This window comes from Oncorhynchus mykiss, chromosome 23 (genome assembly GCF_057628025.1).
Source record: "Oncorhynchus mykiss isolate SJ-2025 chromosome 23, ASM5762802v1, whole genome shotgun sequence".
In the NCBI taxonomy this organism is placed as follows: domain Eukaryota; kingdom Metazoa; phylum Chordata; class Actinopteri; order Salmoniformes; family Salmonidae; genus Oncorhynchus; species Oncorhynchus mykiss.
In genome coordinates, this window is record NC_143044.1 from 36,222,104 (window position 1) to 36,240,366 (window position 18,263).

The 18,263-nt window shown below is 43.1% G+C and overlaps 1 protein-coding gene across 2 annotated transcripts in view; it reads right to left on the reverse strand.

Annotated features, from left to right (window-relative positions):
* Positions 1 to 18,263, reverse strand: part of macrod2 (mono-ADP ribosylhydrolase 2) — a 1,220,194-nt gene that overhangs the window by 705,358 nt on the left and 496,573 nt on the right. For both annotated transcript variants that reach the window (XM_036960544.2, XM_036960545.2), the window contains exon 5: positions 11,730 to 11,846. In XM_036960544.2, the coding sequence (XP_036816439.2) occupies positions 11,730 to 11,846 (117 nt within the window). The remainder of the gene's footprint in view (positions 1 to 11,729; positions 11,847 to 18,263) is intronic.

The window sequence follows — 18,263 nt, forward strand, 5'->3', positions numbered from 1 at the left end:
GAAGGAAATAAATTCCACAAATTCAATTTGAACAAGGCACACCTGTTAATTGAAATACATTCCAGGTGACTACCTCATGAAGCTGGTTGAGAGAATGCCAAGAGTGTGCAGAGCTGTCATTAAGGCAAAGGGTGACTACTTTGAAGAATCAAAAATCAAAAATATACTTTGATTTGATTAACACCTTTTTGGTTACTACATGATTCCATATGTGTTATTTCATAGTTTTGATGTCTTCACTATTATTCTACAATGTAGAAAATAGTAAAAATAAAGAAAAACTCTTGAATGAGTAGGTGTGTCCAAACTTTTGACTGGTACTGTACAAATATTAACATACCAGCACCCCACACTCACAATCACACTGCCGCCGTAGCAGCCATGACATCATTCTGTTATGTTGAAGTTTGACTCTGATGTGTTCCCAAACACTACCTGATTATATTGATACTAAGGAACATGATATGATGTATGTTGGGATTCTGTGTGGTTGTTTACCCAAATGATTCATCTGCAGTGAAGCAGTGAAGATTTTCCAGAGTGACATAGTGAACGGTGGATATATTAGCTTAGAGTCTCAAACCTATGGAGAGTTAGTGTGACTTTGACCCGATTTCCATGGATATATGACTCTTCCATAGAGGTCTGACTGTCGAAATGTGGCCTCTGTATACACCACACAGGCTGATAGCCAACCCAGCCCATGTTTCAATTACCCCAACAGTATCTGTTTTAATCATTAGGCAAATCCAGCATCACTAACAACTTCAAATCAAATAGTTTATGAAACATACACAAGTAAAAACATTCATATTCAAAGGAGAAATGAATAAAGTGAATTTCCATATTTTCTGGGGTTGACAACTTTCACCTCATTAGTAAGTGAGAATGATGAAAAGGCAAACGTCTTTGAATTAGCTTGATTTCAATTTCAATAAGTCCACTTCATTTACATTAGCCCGGGGGAGAGTACATAATTGTGTGTTTGTATGAAAAACTAGAGAGTCTAAATCCTTTATATGTACACACGTAGGCAAGCCTTGAACTAAACAGCACATGCCAAATCCAAATATTCCATACATATTTTCTACAGATGTAGGATTTTATTTTGATTACTATTTTGATGCTGAAAAAAAAAGTGACTGACAACCCACACTAACACACAGTTAAATGAACAATATTGTACTTTTCAAGTAGCCTACTTTTGGACAGCTAATAGCCTAACCACCGATCAAGCAACATTATGAAGTCAAATCCTGTTGCTGTAGGATTATTTTGCTGTGACAATATAGGTCAAATGATGATCCTAAATCTATATGTATTATTTATTATATAAGTGTGTGTGTGTGTGTGTGTGTGTGTGTGTGTGCGTGCGTGCGTGCGTGTGTGCGTGTGCGTGTGCGTGTGTGTGTATAAAAAGGGGCAAAGCAGGAAATACAAACCATGCTGAGCAAAGCATGAGAAGATCTCATGTCAATCAAAACAAATGAGGAAATGTTGATTGCCAGCAAATCAAAATGAAACTCAATACAAACCTTTGTACCACTGTTTGTCTTCGGCATTGTAACTGTTTTGTTCATTTTGTGAGGGGAACGAGAATGTTTTGTGAGGTTCTTATGAATTGATCAAATGAGCACAGAACACTCAATAGAGACAGGCTCACAATGGCTGCGTAGGCAGAGGACAACAAATATTAAGTCACACAAGGACAATTCATTACAAAAAAGAAAATAATATGAACGTCTGAAAGACTTCTGATAGAGACTTCAGATAGAGGCTAAGTTCCAAATGGAACCCTATTTCTTACATAGTGCACTACTTTCAAACAGGGAACATGGTTCTGGTGAAAAGTAGTGCATTATATAGGGAATAATGTGCCATTTGGGAAGGAACCATAGATAATAGTTATTTAGATAAAGCCTAGCATTCACAGACAGAAAGAAGGAAGATAGAGTGAAGTCAAAAAAGCTGTCAATTTCCAAGAGCAGTCAACAATGAAAATAGTAAGGACGACAGCGATGAGAACAAGAGGAACAAAATAAATATACTTTTTTGGGGTGTGTTTAGCAAGAGAGAAGTGTTGTATTAAAGAGAAAACTAACTGACAAGACTTATTTCAATCAATTTGCTGTTCTCTTTTTTCTGATGCATTCCAAACTCATATTCATATTGACCTTTTCCACATTTTGTTACGTTACAGTCTTATTCAATAAAAATGATGAAATAAAAACGGTCCCTCATCAATCTACACACAATACCCCATAATGACAAAGTGAAACAAGTTTTTATAAATGTTTGCACATTAAAAAAAATAAAAATATATTTTTTAAATACCTTACTTAAGTATTCAGACCCTTTGCTACGAGACTCAAAATTGAGCTCAGGTGTATCCTGTTTCCATTGATCATCCTTGAGATGTTTCAACGACTTGATTGGAGTCCACCCGTGGTAAATTCAATTGATTGGACATGATTTGGAAAGACACACACCTGTCTGGGAAGGTTGCTGGATCAAATCCCCAAGCGGACAAGGTAAAAATCTGTCATTCTGCCCATGAGCAAGGCTTAACACACTGTTCCCGCGGATGTCGATTAAGGCAGCCCCCCGCACCTCTCTGATTCACAGAAATGCAGAAGACACGTTTCAGTTGAATGCATTCAGTTAATTAACAGCCATTAATGCTAATCCTGGACTGTCCTGTCAGGGACCTGGGGTAGTGGTGCAGGCCACGCTCACAAAGGTGGAGAGGGACAATGTTAGGACTGCTTTAAGAGCGTGTTAGGACTGTGTTAGGACTGTGTTAGGACCGCTTTAGGACCGTGTTAGGACTGTGTTAGGACCGCATTAAGGCTGTGTTAGGAGCATTTTAGGACCGCTTTAGGAGCGCGTTAGGACTGTGTTAGGACTGCTTTAGGACCGCTTTAGGAGCGCATTAGGACTGTGTTAGGACTGTATTTAGGCTGTGTTAGGACTGTGTTAGGACCGCTTTAGGACCGTGTTAGGACTGTGTTAGGACCGCATTAAGGTTGTGTTAGGAGCATTTTAGGACCGCTTTAGGACTGTGTTAGGACTGCTTTAGGACCGCTTTAGGAGCGCATTAGGACTGTGTTAGGACCTCTTTAGGACTGTGTTAGGACCGCTTTAGGACTGTGTTAGGACCTCTTTAGGACTGTGTTAGGACTGCTTTAGGACCGCTTTAGGAGCGCATTAGGACTGTGTTAGGACCTCTTTAGGACTGTGTTAGGACCGTGTTAGGACCGCTTTAGGACTGTGTTAGGACCGCTTTAGGAGCGCATTAGGACTGTGTTAGGACCGCTTTAGGACTGTGTTAGGACCGCTTTAGGACTGTGTTAGGACCGTGTTAGGACTGCATTAAGGCTGTGTTAGGACTGTGTTAGGACCACTTTAGGACTGTGTTAGGACCGCTTTAGGAGCGCATTAGGACTGTGTTAGGACCGCTTTAGGACTGTGTTAGGACCGCTTTAGGACTGTGTTAGGACCGTGTTAGGACCGCATTAAGGCTGTGTTAGGACCGCATTAAGGCTGTGTTAGGAGCATTTTAGGACTGCTTTAGGAGCGCGTTAGGACTGTGTTAGGACTGCTTTAGGACCGCTTTAGGACCGCTTTAGGAGCGCATTAGGACCGTGTTAGGACCGCTTTAGGACCGCTTTAGGAGCGCATTAGGACTGTGTTAGAACCGCTTTAGGAGCGCATTAGGACCGTGTTAGGACCGCTTTAGGACCGCTTTAGGACTGCTTTAGGAGCGCATTAGGACCGTGTTAGGACCGCTTTAGGACCGCTTTAGGAGCGCATTAGGACTGTGTTAGGACAGTGTTGGGACCATATTAAGACTGTGTTAGGACTGTGTTAGGACCGTATTAAGGGAAATGAAGGGGGAAGGGGGAAACCTAGTCTGTTGTATAACTGAATACATTCAACTGAAATGTGTCTTCAAAATTTAACCCAACCCCTCTGAGAGGTGAAGGGGGCTGACTTAATTGTCTGTACCTGTGTGTGTGTAACTCTTCACAGTCCAGCTGTTCCATAAGGTGTATTTTTATCTGTTGGACCATGTTAGGACCATGTTAGGGCCGTGTTAGGACCGTGTTAGGACTGTGTTAGGACCATGTTAGGACCGTGTTAGGGCCGTGTTAGGACCGTGTTAGGACCATGTTAGGACCGTGTTAGGACCGTGTTAGGGCTGTGTTAGGGCCGTGTTAGGGCTGCGTTAGGACCATGTTAGGACCATGTTAGGACCGTGTTAGGACCGTGTTAGGGCTGTGTTATGGCCGTGTTAGGACCATGTTAGGACCATGTTAGGACCATGTTAGGACTGTGTTAGGACCATGTTAGGACCATGTTAGGACCGTGTTAGGACCATGTTAGGACCATGTTAGGACCGTGTTAGGGCTGTGTTAGGGCCATGTTAGGGCCGTGTTAGGACCATGTTAGGGCCGTGTTAGGACCGTGTTAGGACCGTGTTAGGACCGTGTTAGGACCATGTTAGGGCCGTGTTAGGACCTTGATGATGGGGAAGAAAGAGTCAAAACAAAGGACACAAAACACAGGTTTTTCTGTGAAGAGTTTGGAGAGGAAGGCCATATAGCTACAGGCAATTTAGATATAGATTGAAGATTAGAATACAGCTGGTCTTTTTTAGTCATAGGGTCAGAAGAGGGAAACCACACAATTATAGGTATTTTACAGAGAACATAACAAGCTAAAGCATGTTGTTGTGTTGCTGCCCACAGAGCCGTAGTGTGTCCGTGATAAACATGTTTACTTATTTAGTTGCGTTTTTCCAAGAAATGCTCACACACTGAGGCACTTGACACTCTCCTCCCTTTAAACAGAAATATCTAGTGATGTTACGTTTGATACCGGAGCTCCGAGGCATGTGTCAAAATCACTAAGCAGCTAACTTCGAAGCAGTGTGCCGATGCGTGGATCACTTTATCAGAAGTACGTCATCAATGATGTCCAAAGCTTCGTTTGATCACATGCTTTTTCAAACCGTGTGTTGCAAAATCCGAGATTCCACTGATTTCGCCTTGGTTCCAGTATTTTCTCGATTCCAAGCTGCTTCAAAACACCAACCTCTACTGGACACTGTACTAACAAATATAAAGTTCATTCGCAAAGTATTCAGACCCCTTGACTTTTTCCACATTTTGTTACATTACAGCCTTATTCTAAAATGTATTAAATAAAAACATCTCAGCAATCTACACACAATAACCCATAATGACAAAGCAAAAACAGTTGTTTTTATACATTTCTGCAAATGTATTAAAAAAAAAAAAAAAACAGAAATACCTTATTTACATAAGTATTCAGACCCTTTGCGATGAGACTCGAAATTGAGCTCAGGTGCATCCTATTTCCATTAATCATCTTTGAGATGTTTCTACAAGTTGTTTGTAGTCCACCTGTGGTAAATTAAATAGATTGGACATGATTTGGAAAGGCACACACCTATCTATATAAGGTCCCACAGTTGACAGTGCATGTCAGAGCAAAAATGAAGGAATTGTCCGTAGAGATCCGAGGCAGGATTGTGTCGAAACACAGATCGAGGGAAGGGAAACAAAACATGTCTGCAACACTGAAGATCCCCCAAGAACACAGTGGCCTCTATCATTCTTAAATTAAATACGTTTGGAACCACCACGAGTAATCGGGGGAGAAGGGTCTTGGTCAGGAAGGTGACCAAGAACCCGATGGTCACTCCGACAGAGCTCCAGAGATCCTCTGGGAGATGGGAGAACCTTCCAGAAGGACAACAATCTCTGCAGCACTCCACAAATCAGGACATTATGGTAGAGTGGCCACACGGAAGCCACTCCTCAGTAAAAGGCACATGACAGCCCGCTTGGAGTTTGCCAAAAGGCACCTAATGCCTCTCAGTCCATGAGAAACAAGATTCTCTGGTCTGATGAAAAGTTTTGGCGTGAATGACAAGCGTCACATCTGGAGGAAACCTGGCACCATGCCTACTGTGAAGCATGGTGGTGGCAGCATCATGCTGTGGGGATGTTTTTCAGCGGCAGGGACTGGGAGACTAGTCAGGATTGAGGGAAAGATGAACGGAGCAAGATACAGAGAGATCCTTGATGAAAACCTGCTCCAGAGTGCTCAGGACCTCACACTGGGTCGAAGGTTCACCTTCCAACAGAACAACAACCGTAGGCACACAGCCAAGACAATGCAGGAGTAGCTTCAGGACAAATCTCTGAATATCTGAATAATATAAATATTGAGTTGCCCAGCCAGAGCCGGGACGTGAACCCAATCTAAGATCTCTGGAGAGACCTAAAAATAGCTGTGCAGCAACGCTCCCCATCAAACCTGACAGAGCTTGAGAGGATCTGTAGAGAAGAATGGGAGAAACTCCCCAAATACAGGTGTGCCAAGTACAGGTCGACTGATTAATCGGAATGGCCGACTAATTAGGGCCGATTTCAAGTTTTCATAACAATCGGTCTAGGAACGGTGGGTTAACTGCCTTCTTCAGGGGCAGAACGACAGATTTTCACCGTGTCAGCTCGGGGAACAAATCTTGCAACCTTACAGTCACTCCACAAGGAGACTGCCTGTTACACGATTGCAGTAGAAGCCAAAGTAAGTTGCTAGCTAGCATTAAACTTATCTTATAAAAAACAATCAATCAATCACTAGTCAGAATTGCACATGGTTGATGATATTACTAGTTTATCTAGCGTGTCCTGCGTTGCATATAATCGATGCAACGCTGGAGGATGACTTAACATCGTTGGACGACTGTACCTAACCAAAAACCCCAATGCCTTTCTTAAAATCAATACACAGAAGTATATACACTGCTCAAAAAAATAAAGGGAAAACTAAAATAACACATCCTAGATCTGAATGAATGAAATATTCTTATTAAATACTTTTTTCTTTACATAGTTGAGTGTGCTGACAACAAAATCACACAAAAATTATCAATGGAAATCAAATGTATCAATCCATGGAGGTCTGGATTTGGAGTCACACTCAAAATGAAAGTGGAAAACCACACTACAGGCTGAATGTCCTTAAAACAAGTCAAAATTAGGCTAGGTAGTGTGTGTGGCCTCCACGTGCCTGTATGACCTCCCTACAACGCCTGGGCATGCTCCTGATGAGGTGGCGGATGGTCTCCTGAGGGATCTCCTCCCAGACCTGGACTAAAGCATCCGCCAACTCCTGGACAGTCTGTGGTGCAACGTGGCATTGGTGGATGGAGCGAGACATGATGTCCTCAATTGGATTCAGGTCTGGGGAACGGGTGGGCCAGTCCATAGCATCAATGCCTACCTCGTGCAGGAACTGCTGACACACTCCAGCCACATGAGGTCTAGCATTGTCTTGCATTAGGAGGAACCCAGGGGCAACCGCACCAGCATATGGTCTCACAAGGGGTCTGAGGATCTCATCTCAGGCGAGCTACCTCTGGCGAGCACATGGAGGGCTGTGCGGCCCCCCAAAGAAATGCCACCCCACACCATGACTGACCCACCACCAAACCAGTCATGCTGGCGGATGTTGCAGGCAGCAAAACGTTCTCCACGGCGTCTCCAGACTCTGTCACGTCTGTCACATGTGCTCAGTGTGAACCTGCTTTCATCTGTGAAGAGCACAGGTCGCACCTGGCAAATTTGCCAATCTTGGTGTTCTCTGGCAAATGCCAAACGTCCTGCACAGTGTTGGGCTGTAAGCACAACCCCCACCTGTGGACGTCGGGCCCTCATACCACCCTCATGGAGTCTGTTTCTGACCGTTTGAGCAGACACATGCACATTTGTGGCCTGCTAGAGGTCATTTTGCAGGGCTCTGGCAGTGCTCCTCCTGCTCCTCCTTGCACAAAGGCGGAGGTAGCGGTCCTGCTGCTGGGTTGTTGCCCTCCTACGTCTACTGATGTACTGGCCTGTCTCCTGGTAGTGCCTCCATGCTCTGGACACTACGCTGACAGACACAGCAAACCTTCTTGCCACAGCTCGCATTGATGTGCCATCCTGGATGAGCTGCACTACCTGAGCCACTTGTGTGGGTTGTAGACTCCGTCTCATGACACAACTAGAGTGAAAGCACCGCCAGCATTCAAAAGTGACCAAAACATCAGCCAGGAAGCATAGGAACTGAGAAGTGGTCTGTGGTCACCACCTGCAGAACCACTCCTTTATTGGGGGTGTCTTGCTAATTGCCTATAATTTCCACCTGTTGTCTATTCCATTTGCACAACAGCATGTGAAATGTATTGTCAATCAGTGTTGCTTCCTAAGTGGACAGCTTGATTTCACAGAAGTGTGATTGACTTGGAGTTACATTGTGTTGTTTAAGTGTTCCCTTTATTTTTTTTAGCAGTGTATTTTTAAACCTGCATATTTAGCTAAAAGAAATCCAGGTTAGCAGGCAATATTAACCAGGTGAAATTGTGTCACTTCTCTTGCGTTAACCAATGTGAAATGGCTAGCTAGTTAGCGGGGTGCGCGCTAATAGTGTTTCAAACGTCACTCGCTCTGAGACTTGGAGTAGTTATTCCCCTTGCTCTGTAAGGGCCGCGGCTTTGTGGAGCGATGGGTAACGCTGCTTCGAGTGTGGCTGTTTTCGATGTGTTCCTGGTTCGAGCCCAGGTAGGGGCGAGGAGAGGGACGGAAGCTATACTATTACACTGGCACTATTATAGTGCCTATAAGAACATCCAATAGTCAAAGGTATATGAAATACAAATGGTATAGAGAGAAATAGTCCTATACATACTATATTAACTACAACCTAAAACCTCTTACCTTGGAATATTGAAGTCTCATGTTAAAAGGAACCACCAACTTTCATATGTTGTCATGTTCTGAGGAAGGAACTCAAACGTTAGCTTTTTTACATGGCACATATTGCACTTTTACTTCTCCAACACTTTGTTTTTGCATTATTTAAACCAAATTGAACATGTTTCATTATTTATTTGAGGCTAAATAGATTTTTATTGATGTATTACATTAAGTTAAAATAAGTGTTCATTCAGTATTTTTGTAATTGTCATTATTACAAATAAATAAAAAATTGGCCGATTAATCAGTATCGGCTTTTTTTGGTCCTCCAATAATCGGTATCGGCGTTGTAAAACCTCTAGTGCCAAGCTTGAAGCGTCATACCCAAGAAGACTTAAGGCTGTAATCACTGCCAAAGGTGCTTCAACAAAGTACTGAGTAAAGGGTCTGAATTCTTATGTAAATGTGATATTTCAGTTTTTCTTTTTATATACAATTAGTAAAAACAAGGCCTGGCCTATGTTAAATGTATTTTAAAAAGTACAAAGTGTTTGTTAGCTGTTAAGCCTGTGTTAAAAGATGCTTAAAATAATTAAAAGACAACAAAAAAAACAAGTGTGATTGTGTTGAATTGTGTTTGGGAAATACAGATAGCTATGGTTTTAAAGAGGTGGTGGTAATATTTCATTCAGTACAGAAATGTGTAGGTGGCCTAACTTCCCCTTTCCCGCAAGCTAAATTGTGCCAAGATACCACTTTTGTTGGACAAGCTATGTTTTCAAAACTGTAATGTTTACATGAATTCTGATTATTTCTAGGGATACACAACATCCTGAAATATATCTCGACATCTTTGTTTGAAAGAATGCTATATTTCCCTTGATGGAGTGATGCTGAATGTAAAAAAACTTAAACCACTCTCCCCTACAGAAGATGTGTCCACAGCCCGAGATTGTTTGTGATATCGTGACATAGTAAGTTATTAAACTATGACATTTGACATATGTTATTAAATTGTTATGGAAGTGTCAGGCAGTGTTGCCATAGCAGAAAATGGAACAGACTGTGTGTGCACATGTATTTTCCATAGCAATCAATGGAACCACCTGTCTGTCTATCATCCTGCATGACTCATTGGTTTATCTGCTTGGCTTGTTTGACAGCTTTAAGACACATTAAACACAAACCAATTTCTCCACAACTTTCATTTGCTTCCAACCCTCTTCTAATTTCACAGGCTCTCTGGGTCCTTTTTCTGGGTCAGTCCCAAATGCCACCTTATTCCCTTTATAGGGCACTACTTTCAACCAGGGCTTATAGGGCTCTGGACAAAAGTAGTACACTATATATAGAATAGGGTGCAATTTGGGAGGCATCCATCTCTCTGTCTTACAGAAACTATTCAGGGAAATGACACTACCACTGGGAAGTTTAATACAGTTTGACAGAACTGTACCAAAGCTATACAACTATACAACTATAAACCCCAACCCTAACACGACCATATTATTCCAGCTTTGTTTGTGGCACCTTTTTAAGTGTGGCAGGTGCATTAGAAATAATTACCAATGGTCATCTATCACCCTTATCACTCCCCCAATCTAGATGTGTCCACAGACACACCTCTTCATCCATTACCAGATTAATATCTCTCTCTCTTTCTGTCCCTCTCTCTCTCTCTCTCTCTCTCTCTCTCTCTCTCTCTCTCTCTCTCTGTCCCTCTCTTTCTCTCTCTCTCTCTCTCTCTCTCTCTCTTTCTCTCCCCCACTCTCTCTCTATCTCTCTCTCTCTCTCTCTCTTTCTCTCTCTCTCTCTCTCTCTCTCTCTCTCTCTCTCTCTTTGTCCCTCTTTCTCTCTCTCTCTCTTTCTATCTCTCTCTTTCTCTCTCTCTCTCTCTCTCTCTGTCTCTCTTTCTCTCTCTCTTTCTCTCTCTTTCTCTCTTTCTCTCTCTCTCTCTCTCTCTCTCTGTCTCTCTCTCTCTCTCTCTCTCTCTCTCTCTCTCTCTATCACACTCGCAGACAAATGTATGTTATATACCTCCTTCCCTGAAAAAGCCTAAAACAACGGCAGCCTTCTATGGAATGACGATCTCCATAACTCACCAAGAGGAGAGTTATGTGAACCGTTAACTGGATAAATCAAGGATAAAATATCAATCAAGTTACTACCAAATGTTTCCCTTAATGTCTTTATTTGTTTGCAGATGGCACCCTATTCCATATATAGTGCAGTGTTTGACCAGAACCAATGTGCACTGTAAAGGGGAATAGTGTGCCATTTGGGATGCAGACTTTGTGTACAGATGGAACCTCCAACAGGGCGTAGAACAAGCACCTACCCATCATAATGATAATGACTCTGTTAATAATAAGAGCCCATTCATCAGTAATGGCCAATCACTACTAATAAATGATGATGGAACTGTCGTTCTATATCCAAAAATAAAGAAATAAAGTGTGCAAGCAACTGTAAACTCGATGGACTGATTGATAGGATTCATCCTAAAATGACTCAAATGTCCCCAATGTAATTCAGTATGCAGTGAGGCAGTGGGGTGATTCACAATGTCAGTGTAGTCATTATGTAATGTTGCAGACATCACTGGCAACAATGTCTTACAGAAGGGATACACTGGACATCATTGCAACCAATTGTTCCTATGGGGTGGGTATGTTAACTGGGATCTTGTAGCTAGTGGGTGGGTGGTGTAGTGATAATTAGGTTGGCAGTCATGTTGTTACAATGATCCGATTGGATGTAATGCATAGAAGCATCATCATGTCCCAGCGTTTCACATATCATATAGAAAGAGCTGGTATGCACCATATAGAATTAACCATATTCATTGCAGGTATTGTAAAGGACACAAATGCAGCATAGTGTAGGATGTAGCATCAAAACAGCACCCATGGCAGGGAAAATTGGAACAGGGATAATAATGGATTAAACGGTACTCACATTTAGCCGGTAGGTCGTAGCCACAGGTGATCTTGGCGTTGCCGGTTTCACAGCCATTGAGTGTGATGCATTCTTCATACAGACAGGAGCCTGCCGCTTTGTGTATGCAGCCGTCAACTGAAAACACAGAGACAGAAAGACACATACGTGTTAGTCCTACTAAGTGGGCTGTGGTGTGCTAGCTAGTTAGCTGTATTGCGCTAGTTAGCTGTTGTGTGCTAGCTAGTTAGCTGTGGTGTGCTAGCTAGTTAACTGTGTTGTGCTAGCTAGTTAGCTGTGTTGAACTAGTTAGTTATCTGTTGTGTGCTAGCTAGTTAGTTGTGTTGCACTAGTCAGCTGTGGTGGGCAAGTTAGCTGTGTTGTGCCGGCTAGTTAGCTGTGATGGGCTAATAGCAGCCATGTGTCATGTCACCTTACACAGTTAAGTCGCCATGAGGTCAGATTTGAATTACACTAAACCAATACAGCTTCCATAACACATTGAAAACCACCCGCTGATGTTAATCTCACTAAAACACAAACATGGTCAGCCAAAGAGACGTAAGTCAGCTAGCTACAAAGTGTGTACTGTACGTGTCCTCTTTCTTCCTCAGATATGCCAAAACAGTTCACTCTCCACATCTCTTTACCCTCAAGCATTATCAGTAGCTTATGGGTCTGTTGCACATGTTGCTAGTGTTATTTGACCACAGAAGCAAGAGGCCCCTGCTGCTAGTAAATATTGACAGAAATAGGCTCAGCAAGAATTACATTAGCTACTGTTTGAATTTCATAATGCCTCCACAGAGTAGTCACACACACACTTACAAAAAAAGATTGCAGTTTTGAAACTGCAGTAACAGTGCAGTAACTGCAGTCGACTGGTATTTTGAATGCCGTAATTGCAGAATAACTGCAGTGAACTGCAGTTATACTACACTCTAACTGCAATTACACTGCAAAATGACTGCAGTTAAAAAAACATATTTTGTATGCAGTAGTTGCAGCATACTGCAGTTATATTGCACTCTTTTTTTCATAAGGGGACACACTGCACATAACACACATTTCCTTGAATATTTCTCTCATATCATCAGCTAGGGTACAGTTATACCCCATCACTATGCTGTGGATGGTTTATTGTTTTATATCATGTCCTCTGTGGAAGGATGCCTAAGAGTGTTATAATGTGGATTTGTGATCCGGTTCTGTCCTGAGTGTTCCTTCCCTTCCTAGTTGATGTGTGTCCTGCCTGGCCAGTCCCCTGGGTAAATCCCTGCCCACTAAGGTTCTAATTCACCGGGTTAACGTGTGTGCGTGTCTAAGGATATGTAGTGTTTTCTTTTTCTCTAGTGAATCTGGTTATTACGTCCATACAAAACCTTAAAAGGGAATACAAAACTTTTCTTCTAAGTCATGATGTACAGTATCTGCACTGGTAACATCTCTGAGAGTTCAGAGTGAACCTGGTTTTCTCCAGGGCTAAGTGAACCTAGCCTGGGTACCAGTCTGTCTGTACTATCACTCCCCTTCTTGACACTCCTTGTTAATGACTGGTAAAAAGTGGAATGATAGCACAAACAAACTGGTACCCAGGCTAAGGTGAACCAGCCAGGCCACGAGAGTCAGAGCACAGCCTCCCTCAATCTTCCCACACAGCACCTTTCCCATGTACAAGGCATGAACAGTGAAGCTGACTAGAAGGCATGCATGAGAGTATCAGCTGTTCCGGACGACTGTGTGATCACCCTCTCCGTAGCCGACGTGAGTAAGACCTTTAAACAGGTCAACATTCACAAGGCTGCGGGGCCATACGGATTACCAGGACGTGTGCTGCGGGAATGTGCTGACCAACTGGCAGGTGTCTTCACTGACATTTTCAACATGTCCCTGATTGAGTCTGTAATATAAACATGTTTCAAGCAGACCACCATAGTCCCTGTGCCCAAGAACACGAAGGCAACTTGCCTAAATGACTACAGACCCGTAGCACTCACGTCCGTAGTCATGAAGTGTTTTGAAAGGCTGGTAAGGGCTCACAACAACACCATTATCACAGAAACCGTAGACCCACTCGAATTTGCATAACAGCCAAACAGATCCACAGATGTTGCAATCTCTATTGCACTCCACGCTGCCCTTTCCCACATGGACAAAAGGAACACCAATGTGAGAATGCTATTCATTGACTACAGCTCAGCGTTCAACACCATAGAATCCTCAAAGCTCATCACTAATTTAAAAAAATATATATATAATGATTTCACCTTTATTTAACCAGGTAGGCCAGTTGAGAACAAGTTCCCATTTACAACTGTGACCTGGCCAAGATAAAGCAAACCAGTGTGACACAAACAACAACACAGAGTTACACATGGAATAAACAAGCGTACAGTCAATAACACAATAAAAAAAAAATAATGTATATATACAGTGTGGGCAAATGGCGTGAGGAGGTAGGCAATAAATAGGCCATAGTAGCAAAGTAATTACAATTACACTGGAGTGACAGATGAACAGATGGTGATGTGCAAGTAGAAATACTAGTGTGCAAAAGAGCAGAAAAGTACATTTAAAAAATATGGGGATGAGGTAGGTAGATTGGGTGGGCTATTTAAAGATGGGCTATGTACAGCTGCAGTGATCGGTTTGCTGCTCAGATAGCTGATGTTTAAAGTTAGTGAGAGAGATATAAGTCTCCAACTTCAGAAATGTTTGCAATTCGTTCCAGTCATTGGCAGCAGAGAACTGGAAGGAAAGTCGGCCAAAAGAGGTGTTGGCTTTGGATGACCTGGAGCCAGTGGGTCTGCCAACGAATATGTAGCGAGGGCCAGCCGACTAGAGCATACAGGTCGCAGTGTTGGGTGGTATATGGGGCATTGGTGACAAAACGGATGGCACTATGATAGACTGCATCCAGTTTGCTGAGTAGAGTATTGGAAGCTATTTTGTAGATGACATAGCTGAAGTCGAGGATCGGTAGGATAGACTGTTTTACGAGGGTAAGTTTGGCGGCATGAGTGACGGAGGCTTTGTTGCGAAATAGGAAGATGATTCTAGATTTAATTATGATTTGGAGATGTTTAATATGAGCCTGGAAGGAGATTTCTGCGTTTTGTGTCGCGCCTGCAGGGTTGAAATATGTTTGTCTGTCTTTGTTTACGGAGGTGCTATCCTCAGATAATAACATAGTTTACTTTCGCCGAAAAGCCTTTTTGAAATCTGACATGCTGGATTCACAACAAGTGTAGCTTTAATTTGGTATCTTGCATGTGTGATTTCATGGAAGTTTGATTTTTATAGTAATTTATTTGAATTTGGCGTACTGTATTTTCACTGGCTTTTGGCCAGGTGGGACACTAGCGTCCCACATATCCCAGAGAGGTCATTAAACATGAAAAATACCTTTCGTCACAGGTAGTATTTCAGTAGAAAAGGCAGTTCCATGATAACTGATGTAATGGCTTGCCTCACGGGGGCGTGGCCACTGACTATCGGCAGGTAACCTAGTGGTTAGAGCATTGGACTTGTAACGAAAGGTTGCAAGATCGAATCACCGAGCTGACATGGTCAAAATTTGTAGTTTTGCCCCTGAACAAGGCAGTTAACCCACTGTTCCAAAGCCGTCATTGAAAATAAGAATTTGTTCTTAACTGACTTGCCTAGTTAAATAAAGGTAAAAATAATACATTATAATAATAATATGGAAGACAATTCTCTAATTTTAAAAGTTAACATCACATTACATCATTTCACAAATAGTTTAATCTTTACTCATTCATTTTTATACAAGAATTAGATGCAAACCCCATAATTGAGAAATGGATACATTCAGAGGTACAGTTCTGTATATTTCCTGTCCTTCATGAGATCACCGCATGAAACACACTCAAAATGACTGTCCCTTAAGTGTCCACGGACCATTCCCACATTCTCATAGGTAGAAATATTGTTTAATTCTCCCATTTTGGGGATTTAGGAGTTTGGCCAAGTCTTTCTTTGCTCTCTCTAGGCTCTCAACCTCCATCCTTTTTTTTTACAGTAACTTACAGGTGCCAGTAAGTTACCGTAAAAACAACTGTTTTTCTTTTATAGTGTAGTAACACAAACTGTCCACATTAGGGAAATTAGGCAAAACATAGTGTAATATGGCAAAATAATTCAACATGTCAATTGAGGATGAATGCTGCCCACTCACAAACTATTGCAACAATGACATCTATTTCTCAGTCATTTAAACCATTTAGAGAGTTCAAAAATGCTCTTAAACACAATTTAACCGGCGCTGTAGAGACTAGAGTTTCTGTTTGTTTTGTGCAGTAGCCTGAACCTTTGACGTCCCTATATATAGTGTACTAACTTTGCCTAGTTCTACGGGCCTTGGTCAAAGGTAGCACACTTTATAAGGAAACGGGTGCTATTTGGGGTTCATCCTGTTTTTGGTGCAGCTCCACTCATGACATACTGCCTGGTAAGAAGAGAAGTTTCCATCTCCTTTAGCTGGGATATGGTGTGTGTCCCAAATGGCACTCTATTCCCTACATAGTCCAGTACTTTTGACTAGAGCCGTATGGGCCCTGGTCAAACGTACTGCACTGGATAGGGAATAGAGTGCTATTTGGGATGTAGATATGCTCTATCTACCCTCCATTATAGCTGGTCTCCCACCACACAGTGTCTCCCACAGCAGTCAAGGATAATAAATTATCCAGGCACTAGCCCCCACACTGATGTTACCCAGAGAGAGCTGTGGGTGTCTAGGGAGAAAGGAGAGGGTTCCTATGGGAAGGGGGTAGATGGATGCGAAGATGGAGGGATGGGGGCTGTGTGTCTGGGGAGAGAAGGGCCCTGGGGGAGGAAGGGTAGATGGAGGGATGTAGGCTGTGCTGTGCTCTGTCTTCCATGACCTGCCTGCTTCCTGGATGGTTACACTAGAGAAAACCCAGTTCACTATGCACCTGTTCCAGATGAGGACATCATACTGAGACTCAGGAAAATGGAGGCCCTGGTCTGAGTAGTTATATGTCCAGGTGTCTTCTAAGGAGAAATGTTTCATACAGACTTAATAATCAGCTTCACTGAAGAGGCTGTGTGTCTGGAGAGAGGGGTCTTGGGAGAAAAGGGAGACTGGCTGGCTGACTGGGTCAAAGTGAGCAGACAGGGGCTCAGGAGAATGTAGGCCCAGCTCGTAGAGAAATGTTCTCATCTGTCCAGGTGTTAATACTTAGGACAGTTTCATATGGACTGTGTATCCAGCTCTACAGGAGAGAGAACAGTCCATCACTGTTGATTGTATATTTACATTTTGGTCTTAACGAGAGGGACATACAGTCAGTGCAGATGACCTGATGTGTGCGTCTGGGGAGAGGGATTTTGAGGGAAGAGGATAGGCTGGCTCCTGGCTGGCTATACCTGGGTTCTGGAGAAAAACCTGGTTAGTTCACCATGCACCTGTTCAAGATAAGACTTAGAAGAAGCATGGATCAACCTGCTCTCAGTGAAGTTCTCTCACCTGTTCAGGTGTTGATACAGACTGTGTATCAAGCTTGGGAGAGAGAGAGAGAGAGAGAGAGAGAGAGAGAGAGAGAGAGAGAGAGAACAGTCCTTCACTAGGAATACTGTGTGTTTATGGGGAGGAGGGTCTTGGGGGAGAAAGAGAGGCTGGCTGCTGACTGGCTCCCACCTGGATCCAGGAGAAAACCCAGTTTACTCTCCCCAGACTCTGTGTTGCACCACATGAGACCCCAAAGAATGCAGATTCTAATCTAATCTGTCCAGGTGCGAGACTTTGAAGAAAGTTGAATGGATTTTCAACAGTCACCCACGAGTCATCGTTACTCATCGCTCCACAAAAGCAGAGGCCCTTGCAGAGCAAGGGGAACCACTACTTCAAGGTCTCAGAGCAAGTGACCTCACCGATTGAAACGCTATTAGCGCTCACCACCGCTAACTTGCTTACCATTTCACACCGGTTACACCTTGCGGCCGGAGGCCGAGGAATTACCGTACCAGGCAGTGATGCAACCAGTGCTCTCGATGTTCCAGCTGTAGAACCTTTTGAAGATCTCAGGACCCATGCCACATCTATTTTAGTTTCCTGAATAGGCTTTGGCGTGCTCTCTTCACGACTTTCTTGTTGTGTTTGGACCATTCTAGTTTGTTGGTGATGTGGACACCAAGGAACTTGAAGCTCTCAACCTGCTCCACTACAGCCTCATCGATGAGAATGGGGGCGTGCTCTGTCCTCATTTTCCGGTAGTCCACAATCATCTCCTTAGTCTTGGTTACGTTGAGGGATAGGTTGTTATTCTGGCATCACCCGGCCAGGTCTCTGACCTCCTTCCTGTAGGCTGTCTCGTCATTGTCGGTGATCAGGACTACCACCTTTTGTGTCATCTGCAAACTTTATGATAGTGTTGGAGTCATGCCTGGCCATGCAGTTGTGGGTGAACAGGGAGTACAGGAGGGGACTGAGCACGCACCCCTGGGGGGCTCCAGTGTTGAGGAACAGCATGGCAGATGTGTTGTACCCTACCCTCACCACCTGGGGGCGGC